Source organism: Oncorhynchus mykiss, chromosome 32, assembly GCF_013265735.2.
Source record: "Oncorhynchus mykiss isolate Arlee chromosome 32, USDA_OmykA_1.1, whole genome shotgun sequence".
Taxonomy (NCBI): Eukaryota; Metazoa; Chordata; class Actinopteri; order Salmoniformes; family Salmonidae; genus Oncorhynchus; species Oncorhynchus mykiss.
Genome location: NC_050572.1, coordinates 36957097 through 36970986, shown reverse-complemented (window position 1 = coordinate 36970986; position 13890 = coordinate 36957097). Strand labels below are relative to the sequence as shown.

Sequence of the window (13890 nt, the reverse complement as noted above, 5' to 3'; positions counted from 1 at the left end):
GGCAAGGGAGAAATAACAAGCTACGTAAATTAATAACCATTTTAAAGACGCTTCCGGGTTGAAATTGGAACGAATTACATTTTATTTTCGTGTCAAATCGAGAATTGGCAAACCAACCCTTATGGGATTAATTGAAACAAACATTACAATAATTCACTATGGTAATTAAATGATCATTCTTCCGGCGTTTTCTGCATTGCGCCTCAGCGATTTTTTAAATAAAAAAATTAATCTATACATAATAGTTAATAAGGTTATCCAAACAATAATTACACCCATAGAGCAGTAAAATAATGTACACCAGATACATACAAATAAACAAAAGTCACTTGAACCCAGTCTGACACAAAGAGAGGATTCATATGGTAGACAAGCCTACACACACACAATATTTTTTCAATTTAATTATAGGTAGACATGACCTGTTTCAATACACAGAGACAATATTCCTGATCTGACCTGTTTCAATACGCAGAGGCAATATTCCTGATCTGACCTGTTTCAATACGCAGAGGCAATATTCCTGATCTTACCTGTGCACATAGCAATCTCTTTTTAGGTAGGTTATACATAATATATACCCCTCACACACGTATTGGATTTACAAGCAGTGCGGAAACAGACTATTGGGACACAAAGAAAGAACATACACAACACTGGCTTTTAATGGGTGACCCACGAGGCGACACACAATTGGCCCAGCATTGTCCGGGTCAGGGGAAGGTTTGGCCGGCCGGGATTCCCTTGTCGCATATCTCTCTAGCGACTCCTGTGGCGGGCCGGGTGTATGCACGCTGACACGGTCACCAGTTGTACGGTGTTTCCTGCAACACATTGGGTGCGGCTGGCTTCCGGGTTAAGCGAGCAGTGTGTCAAGAAGCAGTGCAGCGTGGCAGGGTCGTGTTTCGTAAGATGCATGGCTCTCGACCTTCGACTCTCCCGAGTCCCTACGGGAGTTGCAGCGATGGGACAAGACTAACTAGAAAAAGGGGTCAAACGTTTTTTTTTTTTAAGAATACAGCATGATCATTACCTTGTGCGGGGGACAATAAAAGGCCACTCTAAAATGTGCAGTTTTGTCACGCAACACAATGCCACAGATGTCTCGTGTGCAATTGGCATGCTGACTGCAGGAATGTCCACCAGAGCTGTTGCCAGAGAATGTAATGTTAATTTCTCTACCACAAACCGCCTTCGTCATTTAAGAGAATTTGGCAGTACGTCCACCTGGCCTCACAACCGCAGACCATGTGTAACCATGCCAGCTCTCCACATCCAGCTTCGTCACCTGCGGGATCATCGGAGGAATATTTCTGGCTGTCATAAAGACCTTTCGTGGGGAAAAACTGATTCTGATTTGCTGTTCATATAAAGGAAATCGGTCGTTTGAAATAAATTCATCATTATTCATCTATAGATTTCGCGACTCTGCATGGGCGCTGCCAAGGGTGGGCCTGGGAGGTCATAGGCTCACCCACTGGGGAGCCCAGTCATGGCAGCACCCATGCAGAGTTGTCAAATCCATAGATTAGGGCCTAATGAATTCATTTCAATTGACCGATTTCCTTATATGAACTGTAACTCAGTAAAATCATAAAAATTGTTTCATGTTGCGTTTATATTTTGTTCAGTAGATAACACATGCCATTTAGTAGACACTTTTATCCAAAGCAGCTTACAGTCATGTGCGCATACATTTTACAGCTGCGTGATCCCGGGAATAGAACCCACTATGCTGGCATTGCAAGCACCACGCTCTACCAGGTCATGCTTTCAGTCGATGCGGTTGCTTAGCTGAACTGCACCTTACTGTGCTGGCTCTGACATTTTATTTTCAAACATGTTCCAGCAACTAGAGGTATGTGTAGTCTGGCCAGAGCAGTACAGCTTGGCTCAGTAGTGTTAAAAGGGGATCGAAGTCATGAACTCAACAGACGGAAACTGTACAACGTGCATGGTTGAAAATAGTTTGGCAATAAGACATCCTAACATTACTCCTATTGGTTTCTAATGAGGAGTCCATGCAGTCATGACATTCTTTTTCAAATTAACCTACATGGTGGTTTATCACTCTCACTTGTATACTGTAGGAACATAGAAGGCCTGCGCCACGCAGTGAGACAAAAAGCATCCTAGTTTTTCCAATCAAAGGCGTAGCTACGTGGAGCTTCTCGAAGGACATATTGTCTGGGTGAAAGCAGTTCCAGTTAGCCAGATAATTATCTGTCATTTTCTTTCTCATCTCCCTTCAGAGACAGAGGCGGAAAGAGGAGGAAATGTCCGGTCCGTTGCCTCGACAGGATGCTATTTTTGGAGAGGAAATAAAAACAAATCTCCACTGACGACAACCTTTAATCTAAGTAAATAGTTCTCAGGAAACATTGAATAAGGGCTGTCGAAAGACCGCAATGGTTAGGTGCCAGAAAGTGTGCAGTAAGGAAGTAATTATTATAATCAAGATGGGCAATTAAAATTGGTTAGAATTACATTCTTGAAAGTCTGTAAAAATGTGCAACCGTACAGCAAAAGGGCAGGACCTGTTACTAATATCCCAAAATTAACCTACAAATCTATTACAGACCAATGATCGTGGTACGAGTGGTCACCCCAGCCTGGTACCCATCCTGTCATTCGTTAGAGCAGACTTTCACACCAGCTGTACCATATATTTGATGTGCTCCAACACCTTGTACACCTGAAACTAGTCAACTAATCAGCCATTTGAATCAGTTGTGCTAGGGTTATGATACATAAAATATATGGAATGACTGGGTTGAGAAAGGCTACATTGAAGTCCCCCTGTTCTTACCCGGGAGAGTTCTGACTCGGAGACGGAGCGCTGGGGCAGGGAGTGGCGCTGGTACCCGGGGCTCACGTCCTGATAGGTGGGGCTGTCGTCGTCCAGCACGGCGCCTTGGTCTAGGGGCTGCTCCTCCAGGTGCGAGGTCACGTCGTCCGGGCACATCATCTGGTGGTCGATCCCATTCTGGCTCAGGTTGCAGTGGACAGCTGCAGGGATAAATGGGGAGGGGACGGACAAAGTTAAACTATATGACATGCATTTGTACAGTATAGATGTGTGTACCAACCATCTTGCTGGTTGGTAATAGTTCAGAAATGCAACAAATAAAAAAATAAAACAATGGAAAAGTAAGTACTTGAATACCAGTAGCAAAGGTACCAGTGTTACCACGTTTTTGAGTTCTTGATGCATGTTCTACTATAAGAACATCACTAGAGGGCGGTACATAACAATTTGATAGAGTGGCCAACACTATCTTCCTTGGAAAAGATTCAACAATTAGCCCTAACATTTGTGTAAAGCTTTTATAACACTGACAATCATGACATAATCACACATATTGATAAAAGTAGATCGCAGGCACTATTTGACGTCAGAAAACAGAAAGTACTGACAGGAGTTACCATGGTAGACTAAAGTAGTTTTACCATCCATCAGGCTTTTGAAAATGATCCAAAACCAATAAAACGCAACCTTATGTTTGAGGTCAAAGATTATAACGGTTTTCCCGACTATGATCCCTTTCAATATATATATATATATATATTTTTTAAACACAATTTTGGCGGCAAAACTCTGACCCAGTCTAACCCCACACTATTTGTTTGAGGGTACACAAACTACACAAGTGCATAATAACTTCTAATGATTTCCATTAATTTCCTGCGACAGGCAAATTTGCATTGCGGGGAGATTAAAAAGACACGTCCATAAATCTGACCCTGATGTAAGTCATGTTGGCACGATGCCAGGTGGCAGATAGTGGCCCAGAACAAGTTTAGGCAGCTGTTACCGAGAGATTACAGGAAACCCAATAAGGAAAAACTCAAATTAGTTGTTTTTTTAAAAAGCTGTTTTCCCTCCTAGTAGAGTAAAAGGCGGCGAGACGCCCTTCTGATCCTGATGCTCTACCACCTCAGTCTACTTCTTGATGGCACCACAACATACAGCAGAGATTACCACGAAGGGTTACTGGACAACGTCCTGCTTGATTTGACGGACAATTATAGGCTACAAGACTAACTAATAAATCATTCAAATATGAGAGAAGTGTTTGTTTCAAATTTGAGCTGATTGAAATAAAATGAAAATTAGACAGCCAGACATGAACCCGAGGCAGTTAAATCCTTGCAATAGTAAACTATTAAAAAAAACTGAATCGCAGCAATACATGTGACCTGAACTCTATTGAACACTTACAATGCCACTTCATTATCAATAGCAGTTGACAAGACTTGGTGATTACCAGACATCTGGTGTAGTTTCAGTTTCAAGCTGAAACTAGGCAGAAACCATGATGCATTCCCCTTTAAATAGAAAAGGGCAATACACATGTACACGAGGGCCATGTTTTAACCAAAGGCAATTTAGGATGCATGGCACAGAGCTAGCTATCCTCCTGCGCGCTTGTCGCCTCGCTCGTTCTTTTGCGCTCCCCCTCTATGTATCGTAACGCATTGTAGGACTGGTGTTCAACCATTCTGGAGCAGCAGTGAATTATGTTAAATCTGTACAGCAATATGGAAATCTATTGAACGAGAGAGAAAATGGATAGAGGGGAGGGATGAAAGGAGCGGGAAAGATGGAGTTGCCTGGCTCTCTGTCCTGTTGAGGAAGAGGGCTCAGTGGGGTAGGTGGGGGTTGAGGAAAATGATTTTTTTTTTTCCTGCAATAGTCCAGAACGTTCACCCCCACTCCTTTCCTCTCCGACATGCGCAAATGGTGATGGAAGAGAGCCGCAGCCGTCTGCTCCCCCCCCCCCCCCCTCCTTTTTTCTCTCAATGAGGCCGAGTCAATGACAGGGAAAGGGAGCAAAGAAACGCATAGAACCACCATCTTGCCAATTGGAATTACTGTATCAGTGGTCTTTGGAAGGACAAAGGTTGGTCATGAATCCGAAGGTCGTACGAGTGTTACAAAATAGCAGCCCTGTATAATTATGTTTTATCACCTGTATATAGACTCATATCACGCTGTTGTAATGGTATAGTTTCCACAACATAATCTTGGGGGGGGGGGGGGTTTCTTTACTTATTTTAGCTCCGTGTATAGTACAAAGTAATAGAAGAGAGCTAAGGACGGGGTGAGCATAGACCCTGATTTTAAGTCAACTTCCATCTCAAATTTCCCTTAAAGATATACAATGATGAGCATTATACTTTCCCTCAGATGTTTTTTTAAAAGTCAGGCTCCATGAAGCTCCCAGATCATCCATGAAGCCCCCAGGTCCTGAGATCCTCAAAAAGGTTCTACAGCTGCAACATCGAGAGCATCCTGCCTGGCAATTGCTCGGCCTCTGACCGCAAGGCACTACAGAGGGTAGTGTGTACGGTCCAGCACATCACTGGGGCTAAGCTGCCTGCCATCCAGGACTTCTACACCAGGCAGTGTCAGAGGAAGGCCCTAAAAATTGTCAAAGACCCCAGCCACCCCAGTCATAGACTGTTCTCTCTACTACCGCATGTCAAGCGGTACCGGAGTGCCAAGTCTAGGACAAAAAGACTTCAACAGTTTTGACCCCCATAAGACTCCTGAACAGGTAAACAAATGGCTACCTGGACAATTTGCATGCCCCCCCCCCCCCCCCCCCCCCCCCCCCCCCCCAACCCTTCTTTTTACGCTGCTGCTACTCTCTGTTCATCATATATGCAGTCACTTTAACCATATCTACATACTACCTCAAATCAGCCTGACTAACCGGTGTCTGTATGTAGCCTCGGTACTTTTATAGCCTCGCTACTGTAATATAGCCTGTCTTTTTACTGTTGTTTTATTTCTTTACTTACCCATTGTTCACCGGAAACCTTTTTTGCACTATTGGTTAGAGCCTGTAAGTACAGTGCCTTGCGAAAGTATTCGGCCCCCTTGAACTTTGCGACCTTTTGCCACATTTCAGGCTTCAAACAAAGATATAAAACTGTATTTTTTTGTGAAGAATCAACAACAAGTGGGACACAATCATGAAGTGGAACGACATTTATTGGATATTTCAAACTTTTTTAACAAATCAAAAACTGAAAAATTGGGCGTGCAAAATTATTCAGCCCCCTTAAGTTAATACTTTGTAGCGCCACCTTTTGCTGCGATTACAGCTGTAAGTCGCTTGGGGTATATCTCTATCAGTTTTGCACATCGAGAGACTGACATTTTTTCCCATTCCTCCTTGCAAAACAGCTCGAGCTCAGTGAGGTTGGATGGAGAGCATTTGTGAACAGCAGTTTTCAGTTCTTTCCACAGATTCTCGATTGGATTCAGGTCTGGACTTTGACTTGGCCAGTCTAACACCTGGATATGTTTATTTTTGAACCATTCCATTGTAGATTTTGCTTTATGTTTTGGATCATTGTCTTGTTGGAAGACAAATCTCTGTCCCAGTCTCAGGTCTTTTGCAGACTCCATCAGGTTCTTCCAGAAAGGTCCTCTATTTGGCTCCATCCATCTTCCCATCAATTTTAACCATCTTCCCTGTCCCTGCTGAAGAAAAGCAGGCCCAAACCATGATGCTGCCACCACCATGTTTGACAGTGGGGATGGTGTGTTCAGCTGTGTTGCTTTTACGCCAAACATAACGTTTTGCATTGTTGCCAAAAAGTTCAATTTTGGTTTCATCTGACCAGAGCACCTTCTTCCACTTGTTTGGTGTGTCTCCCAGGTGGCTTGTGGCAAACTTTAAACGACACTTTTTATGGATATCTTTAAGAAATGGCTTTCTTGCCACTCTTCCATAAAGGCCAGATTTGTGCAATATACGACTGATTGTTGTCCTATGGACAGAGTCTCCCACCTCAGCTGTAGATCTCTGCAGTTCATCCAGAGTGATCATGGGCCTCTTGGCTGCATCTCTGATCAGTCTTCTCCTTGTATGAGCTGAAAGTTTAGAGGGACGGCCAGGTCTTGGTAGATTTGCAGTGGTCTGATACTCCTTCCATTTCAATATTATCGCTTGCACAGTGCTCCTTGGGATGTTTAAAGCTTGGGAAATCTTTTTGTATCCAAATCCGGCTTTAAACTTCTTCACAACAGTATCTCGGACCTGCCTGGTATGTTCCTTGTTCTTCATGATGCTCTCTGCGCTTTTGACGGACCTCTGAGACTATCACAGTGCAGGTGCATTTATACGGAGACTTGATTACACACAGGTGGATTGTATTTATCATCATTAGTCATTTAGGTCAACATTGGATCATTCAGAGATCCTCACTGAACTTCTGGAGAGAGTTTGCTGCACTGAAAGTAAAGGGGCTGAATAATTTTGCACGCCCAATTTTTCAGTTTTTGATTTGTTAAAAAAGTTTGAAATATCCAATAAAGGTCGTTCCACTTCATGATTGTGTCCCACTTGTTGTTGATTCTTCACAAAAAAATACAGTTTTATATCTTTATGTTTGAAGCCTGAAATGTGGCAAAAGGTCGCAAAGTTCAAGGGGGCCGAATACTTTCGCAAGGCACTGTAAGCATTTCACCTGTTGTATTCGGCGCAAGTGACAAATAAACTTGGATTTGATTTGAGATCAGCATCCATGCAATCCAACATCAAAGTTTGGATTGGAACAAGGGGTAAACAAGGTGGTAAAGGTTGTGGAAGCACAAGTAGGCTATTAAAAGTCCATTTGTACTATAAATACATTTTTTAAAATACTAGTTCTATTTTCCCTACACAGGCATCCAGAGCCATATCTGGGCCAACAGATCTAAAGTGAAGCCGATATAATCAGAAGTGAAGTTTGCTCAGTGTGAGCTGGTCGCCGTGGCACTCCGGCTTCACCCTCCAAGTAGAGCAGAGTATGTGCATACACTATGAACCAGAAACCAGGCCTGGAGAAAGACTAGCTGACTGGAGCCCTGTACCCTACATTAGGGGCCTCAGCCGCCAACTCCCAGGACATTTCCCCAAAGGTGAAGTTAATTAGTGATCCGCTAGGGGGCGTACAGGGGGGTGAGCTTTCGCTCTTTCACCCATGGGGGAGGGGCTCCATAGACTCACTTTTATATGCTGATCTTTTTAAAAAAAACAGTAGCTTTGATCGCTAACCACAAATAAGCATTTTCATAAGCTGCAGAAAAATCATCTTTACTTCTCTGTAGATGCTCTGGAAGCAAACAACTATTTTGGGGATTTTATGGACCGACAGAGTGTGGGTAATGGGTGTTGTATATTTGCATGCAGTCTTTTAGCATCCTCCATCTGTGGTTCACTCTGTCATATATTTATGCATGCACAGTCAGAAAAAAAAAAAGTCTCCTAATCTCTCCAAAAAAGTATAAAGCATAAGTGAGTCTCCACAACTGACTACCCTAAGGACTTTCAATAGCACATTTTCCATCAGCAGGGGGAAGGCAAAGTCAGATCCTTGTTACACGCGTGCCTAAAGTAGTAATTGGAACATCTTTGAGCGGAAAAGGAGCTCGTTGTAGCATATGGGGATCTTCACCTCAGGTGACTCATTGACTAAGCCAATGAGTGGACGGGGACTCTCTCTATCAATACTTTGTCATGGCTAGCTCAGCTTTGAGATGCATAGGTAATCTCAGCCAACGGGGCATTGAAATGCATGGGTCAACTTCGTCACAACAGCAGAGGTGAGTAGGTCGTCTCGGTTACTATACTGAACAAAAAAATATAAAAATGCAACAATTTCAAAAAGACTGAGTTACAGTCCAAAAGGAAATCAGTTAATTGAAATCATTCAAATCCATAAATCTATGGATTTCACATGACTGTACAGTCGTGGCCAACATTTTGAGAATGACATTAATTTTCACAAAGTTGGCTGCTTCAGTGTCTTTAGAAATTTTTGTCAGATGTAATTATACTTCAGTATTCCATAGTAACAAGTGTTTCCTAAGTGTCAAAGGCTTTTATTGACAATTACATGAAGTTGATGCATAGAGTCAATATTTAAAGTGTTGACCCTTCTTTTTCAAGACCTCCGCAATCCGCCCTGGCATGCCGTCAATTCCTTTCTGGGCCACATCCTGACTGATGGCAGCCCATTCTTGCATAATCGATACTTTTATTTGGGTTTTATTTGTCCACCCGCCTCTTGAGGATTGACCACAAGTTCTCAATGGGATTAAGGTCTGGGGAGTTTCCTGGCCATGGACCCAAAATATTGATGTTTTGTTACCCGAGCCACTTAGTTATCACTTTTGCCTAATGGCAAGGTGCTCCATCATGCTGGAAAAGGCATTGTTCGTCACCAAACTGACTGACGGCACGTGTTTCTTTGCAGGTAACCATGATTGACAGATGAAGAACAATGATTCCAAGCAATGACTCCCTCCTTTTGAAGCTTCCAGTCTGTTATTCGAACTCAATCAGCATGACAGAGTGATCTCCAGCCTTGTCCTCGTCAACACTCACACCTGTGATAACGAGAGAATCACTGACATGTCAGCTGGTCCTTTTGTGGCAGGGCTGAAATTCAGTGGAAATGTTTAAGATTCAGTTCATTTGCATGGCAAATAAGGACTTTGCAATTAATTGCAATTCATCTGATCACTCAAAACATTCTGGAGTATATGCAAATTGCCATCATACAAACTGAGGCAGCAGACTTTGTGAAAATTAATATTTGTGTCATTCTCAAAACTTTTGGCCATGACTGTAGAGGTGCAGCCATGTGTGGGCATAGGCCCACCCACTTGGCAGCCAGGCCCACCCACTCTTGAATACAGTGTGGGTGTCATTTTAAAATCATAGAAATCGAATTCATAGAATGGACCAAACCCTTCTGACCACTGCAATTTAACTGGTACAGCATTGAAATTGAATTACATATATTTCTATGATTTCAATAGGTTTCCTATGGAAGATTAACAGTATAATTTAAAAACAGATATTCCCATTCAATTCAACATTCTCTGATGTGTGGATCGCCATCTTTGTGGTACAATTTGAAAGTTGAAATGAACATTTGATTCCCATTTTAGTGCATTTAGCAGCCAAAATATGACACCCACCCTGTATGCTAGAGCATGTTGTCTCAAACGTTAAAGTAACACATGAAGGTCAGTCAATGCGGAAAATTAAGAACTTGAAATTGTCTTCCAAGTGCAGTGGCAAAAACCCATCAAGTGCCATGATGAAACTGGCTCTCATGAGGACTGCCACAGGAATGTAAGACCCTGAGTTACCTCTGCTGCAGAGGATAAGTTCATTAGAGTTACAGTACCAGCCTCAGAAATTGCATGATTCATTTAGAATTCAAGGCACACTTAACACGCATGGCTACCACAGCATTCTGCAGCGATACGCCATCCTTTCTGGTTTGCGCTTAGTGGGACTATCATTTGTTTTCAACAGGACAATGACCCAACACACCTCCAGGCTGTGAAAGGGCTATTTTACCAATAAGGAGTTTGATGGAGTGCTGCATAAGATGACCTGGCCTCCACAATCACCCGACCTCAACCCAATTGAGATGGTTTGGGATGAGTTGGACCGCAGAGTGAAGTTAAAGCAGCTAACAAGTACTCAGCATATGTGGGAACTCCTTCAAGACTGTTGCAAAAGCATTCCAGGTGAAGCTGGTTGAGAGAATGCCAAGAGTGTGCAAAGCTGTCATCAAGGCAAAGGGGTGGTGATTTGAAGAATCTCAAACAAACAAATCAAAATATATTTTCTAACACTTTGGGTTACGACATGATTCATGTGTGTTATTTCGTAGCTTGTTTTCACTATTATTCTACAATATAGAAAATTTGCAAAAACAAAGAATGGAGAAATTATGAAACGTAGAAATTATAAAATAGTTTGATAACCCTGTTTGTAACCTCTTAAATTATATCAATCTCAACCGTTTATCTTTTCCAGTGATGAAGACATGGATGTCTCATGGTATGGTGGGGTATGCAAAATTAGGTCATCTTTGAGCATCTTGAATGTTTCGGCATTCAGGTCCAAAAAGTCACTTTCGGAGAACTTCTACAATAGGCAAATATGTATGGAAGGTTTAGTTCAAATCAAAAGAGGGCTGTCAAAATGTAATTTAATATAAATGGATTTACCCTCCTAGATAGATGCCAGATGCCAGCTACTCTACTTCGGTCGCGCCAGGTTGCTCTGGCCTAGTTCTTTGCCACAGGCTGTTTGTACAGGGCCTCAAGATTTATAGGTCAACTGTGCTGCTTGCATTGAGATGCATTTAGTCATCGCAGCTAACAGGGCCTTGGCATGCATGGCTTAGCTTTGTCACTACAGGATTGAGGTGTCAACTCAGCTGCTGCAAAGTTCAGGCATGAGTCAATATTGTTACCGTATAGGTAATTAGCGCATTAAGATTCATAGGTCAATTCTGTCCACATAGGTCATATACAACCTTGCAATACATGAGTTGGCTCCAACAACTCTTTGGCCTGAATGCCAAGCGTCGCATCTGGAGGAAACCAGGCACCGCTCATCACTTGCCCAATACCATCCCTACGGTGAAGGATGGTGGGGGCAGTATCATGCTGTGGGGATGTTTTTCAGCGGCAGGGACTAGGCGACTAGTCAAGATCAAGGTAAAGATGAACGGAGCAAAGTAAAATAACCTTTATAAAAACCTGCTCCAGCACTCAGGACCTCAGACTGGGGCGAAGGTTCACTTTCCAACAGGACAACGACCCTAACCACACAGCCAATACAATACAATGCAGGAGTTGCTTCGGGACAAGTCTCTTGTCCAGAGCCCGGACTTGAATCCGATCAAACATCTCTGTAGAGACCTGAAAATAGCTGTGCAGCGAAGCTCTCCATCCAATCTGACAGAGCTTGAGAGGATCTGCAGAGAAGAATGAGAGAAACTCCCCAATTACAGGTGTGCCAAGCTTGTAGCGTCATACCCAAGAAGACAAGGCCTTAATCGCTGCCAAAGGTGCTTCAACAAAGTACTGAGAAAAGGGTCTGAATACTTATGTAAAATATATATATATTTTTAAAATATATTTGCAAAACAAAATCTAAAAACCTGTTTTTGCTTTGTCATTATGGGGTATTGTGTGTAGACTGAGGGGGAAAAAAACTATTTAATCAATTTTTCAATAAGGCTGTAACCTAACAAAATGTGGAAAAAGTCAAGGGGTCTGAATAGTTTCTGAATGCACTGTATTAGAGTACTCACAAACAACCTTGATGCTGTTAACCATGTGCCTGACAGTACTGACAAGGTCTAGGATCTGATCTACACAAAAATACATGATATGCTCGAGTCGGAGCATAAGGACAGTGTTTAATATTTCAGCAGAACACAACACTCCCAGAACGGCACAACATTCCCAATTTAGCAACGGCAACAAAACAAAAAAGTGCCAAAAACAATTGTGACAGAAAAGTAAGCTTTGGGGCTTCAGCAGGTATGATAAACCTAAATTAGGAGGTTGACCGATTAGGATTATTACATTAAAATCGGCAGATTTTTTTTTCTCTATAATATATAATAAATGACAATTACAACAATACTGAATGAACACGTATTTTAACTTAATATAATACATAAATCAAATCAATTTAGTCTAAAATAAATAATGAAACATGTTCAACTTGGAATAAATAATGCAGAAACACTGTGTTGGAGAAGAAAGTATACGTGCAATATGAGCCATGTAAAAAAGCTGAAGTTCAAGGAACTTAAACTTAAGTTCCTTGCTCAGAACATGAGAACATATGAAAGCTGGTGGTTCCTTTTAACGAGTCTTCAATATTCCCAGTTAAGAAATTTTAGGTTGTAGTTATTATGACTATTTCTCTCTATACCATTTGTATTTCATTTACCTTTGACTAATGGATGTTCTTATAGGCACTTTAGTATTGCCAGCCTAATCTCGGGAGTTGATAGGCTTGACGTCAATAAACAGCACTGTGATTCAAGTATTGCGAAGAGCTGCTGGTAAACGCAGGAAAGTGCTGTTTGAATGAATACGAGCCCTTGGTCATTAATATGGTCAAATCCGGAAAAATCATTTTGAAAACAAATGTTTATTCTTTCAGTGAAATACGGAACCGTTACGTATTTTATCGAACGGGTGGCAACCCTAAGTCTAAATATTTATGTTACATTGCACAACCTTCAATGTTATGTTATATATATATATATATATATATATATATATATATATATATATATATATATATATATATATATATATATATATATATATATATATATATATATATATATATATATATATATACACACACACACACACACACAATTCTGGCAAATTAATTTGTCTTTGTTTGGAAGAAACACAGTTCGCAACAAGCCAAGCGGCCCAAACTGCTGCATATACCCTTGCACTGGAACACAAGAGAAGTGACCATTTCCCCTAGTTAATATTGCCTGATACCATTAATTTCTTTTAACTAAATATGCAGGTTTAAAAAATATATACTTGTGTACTGATTTTAAGAAAGGCATTGAAGTTTGTGCTTATGTACATTGGTGCAATGATAGTGCTTTTTTTACGTGAATTTTACACAAATTTTCTTTTGTTAAATCATCACCCGTTTGGCGAAGTAGGCTGTGATTTGCTGATAAATTAACAGGCACCGCATTGATTATATTCAACGCAGGACAAGCTAGTTAGACTAGTAATATCATCAACCAGGTGTAGTTAACTAGTGATTATGTTAAGATTGATTGATTGTTTTTTTCTAAGATAAGTTTAACGCTAGCTAGCAACTTACCTTGGCTCCTTGCAGCCACAAGGTCCTTTTGAAGCTGCCCTCACGTAACAGGTTGTCAGCCTGCCACGCAGTCTGCTCGTGGATTGCAATGTAATCGGCCATAATCGGCATCCAAAAATGCCGAATGCTATGAAACCATGAAATCGGTCTACATCTAACCAGTACCCCTTGTATATAGCCTCATTGTTATTTCTTTTAC

The 13890-nt window shown here is 41.5% G+C and overlaps 1 protein-coding gene across 3 annotated transcripts in view; it reads right to left on the bottom strand.

Annotated features, from left to right (window-relative positions):
- LOC110488401 (sterile alpha motif domain-containing protein 12-like) overlaps window positions 1-13890 on the bottom strand; it is a 130036-nt gene that overhangs the window by 98117 nt on the left and 18029 nt on the right. For all 3 annotated transcript variants that reach the window (XM_036971040.1, XM_036971038.1, XM_036971039.1), the window contains exon 3: window positions 2810-3009. In XM_036971040.1, the coding sequence (XP_036826935.1) occupies window positions 2810-3009 (200 nt within the window). The remainder of the gene's footprint in view (window positions 1-2809; window positions 3010-13890) is intronic.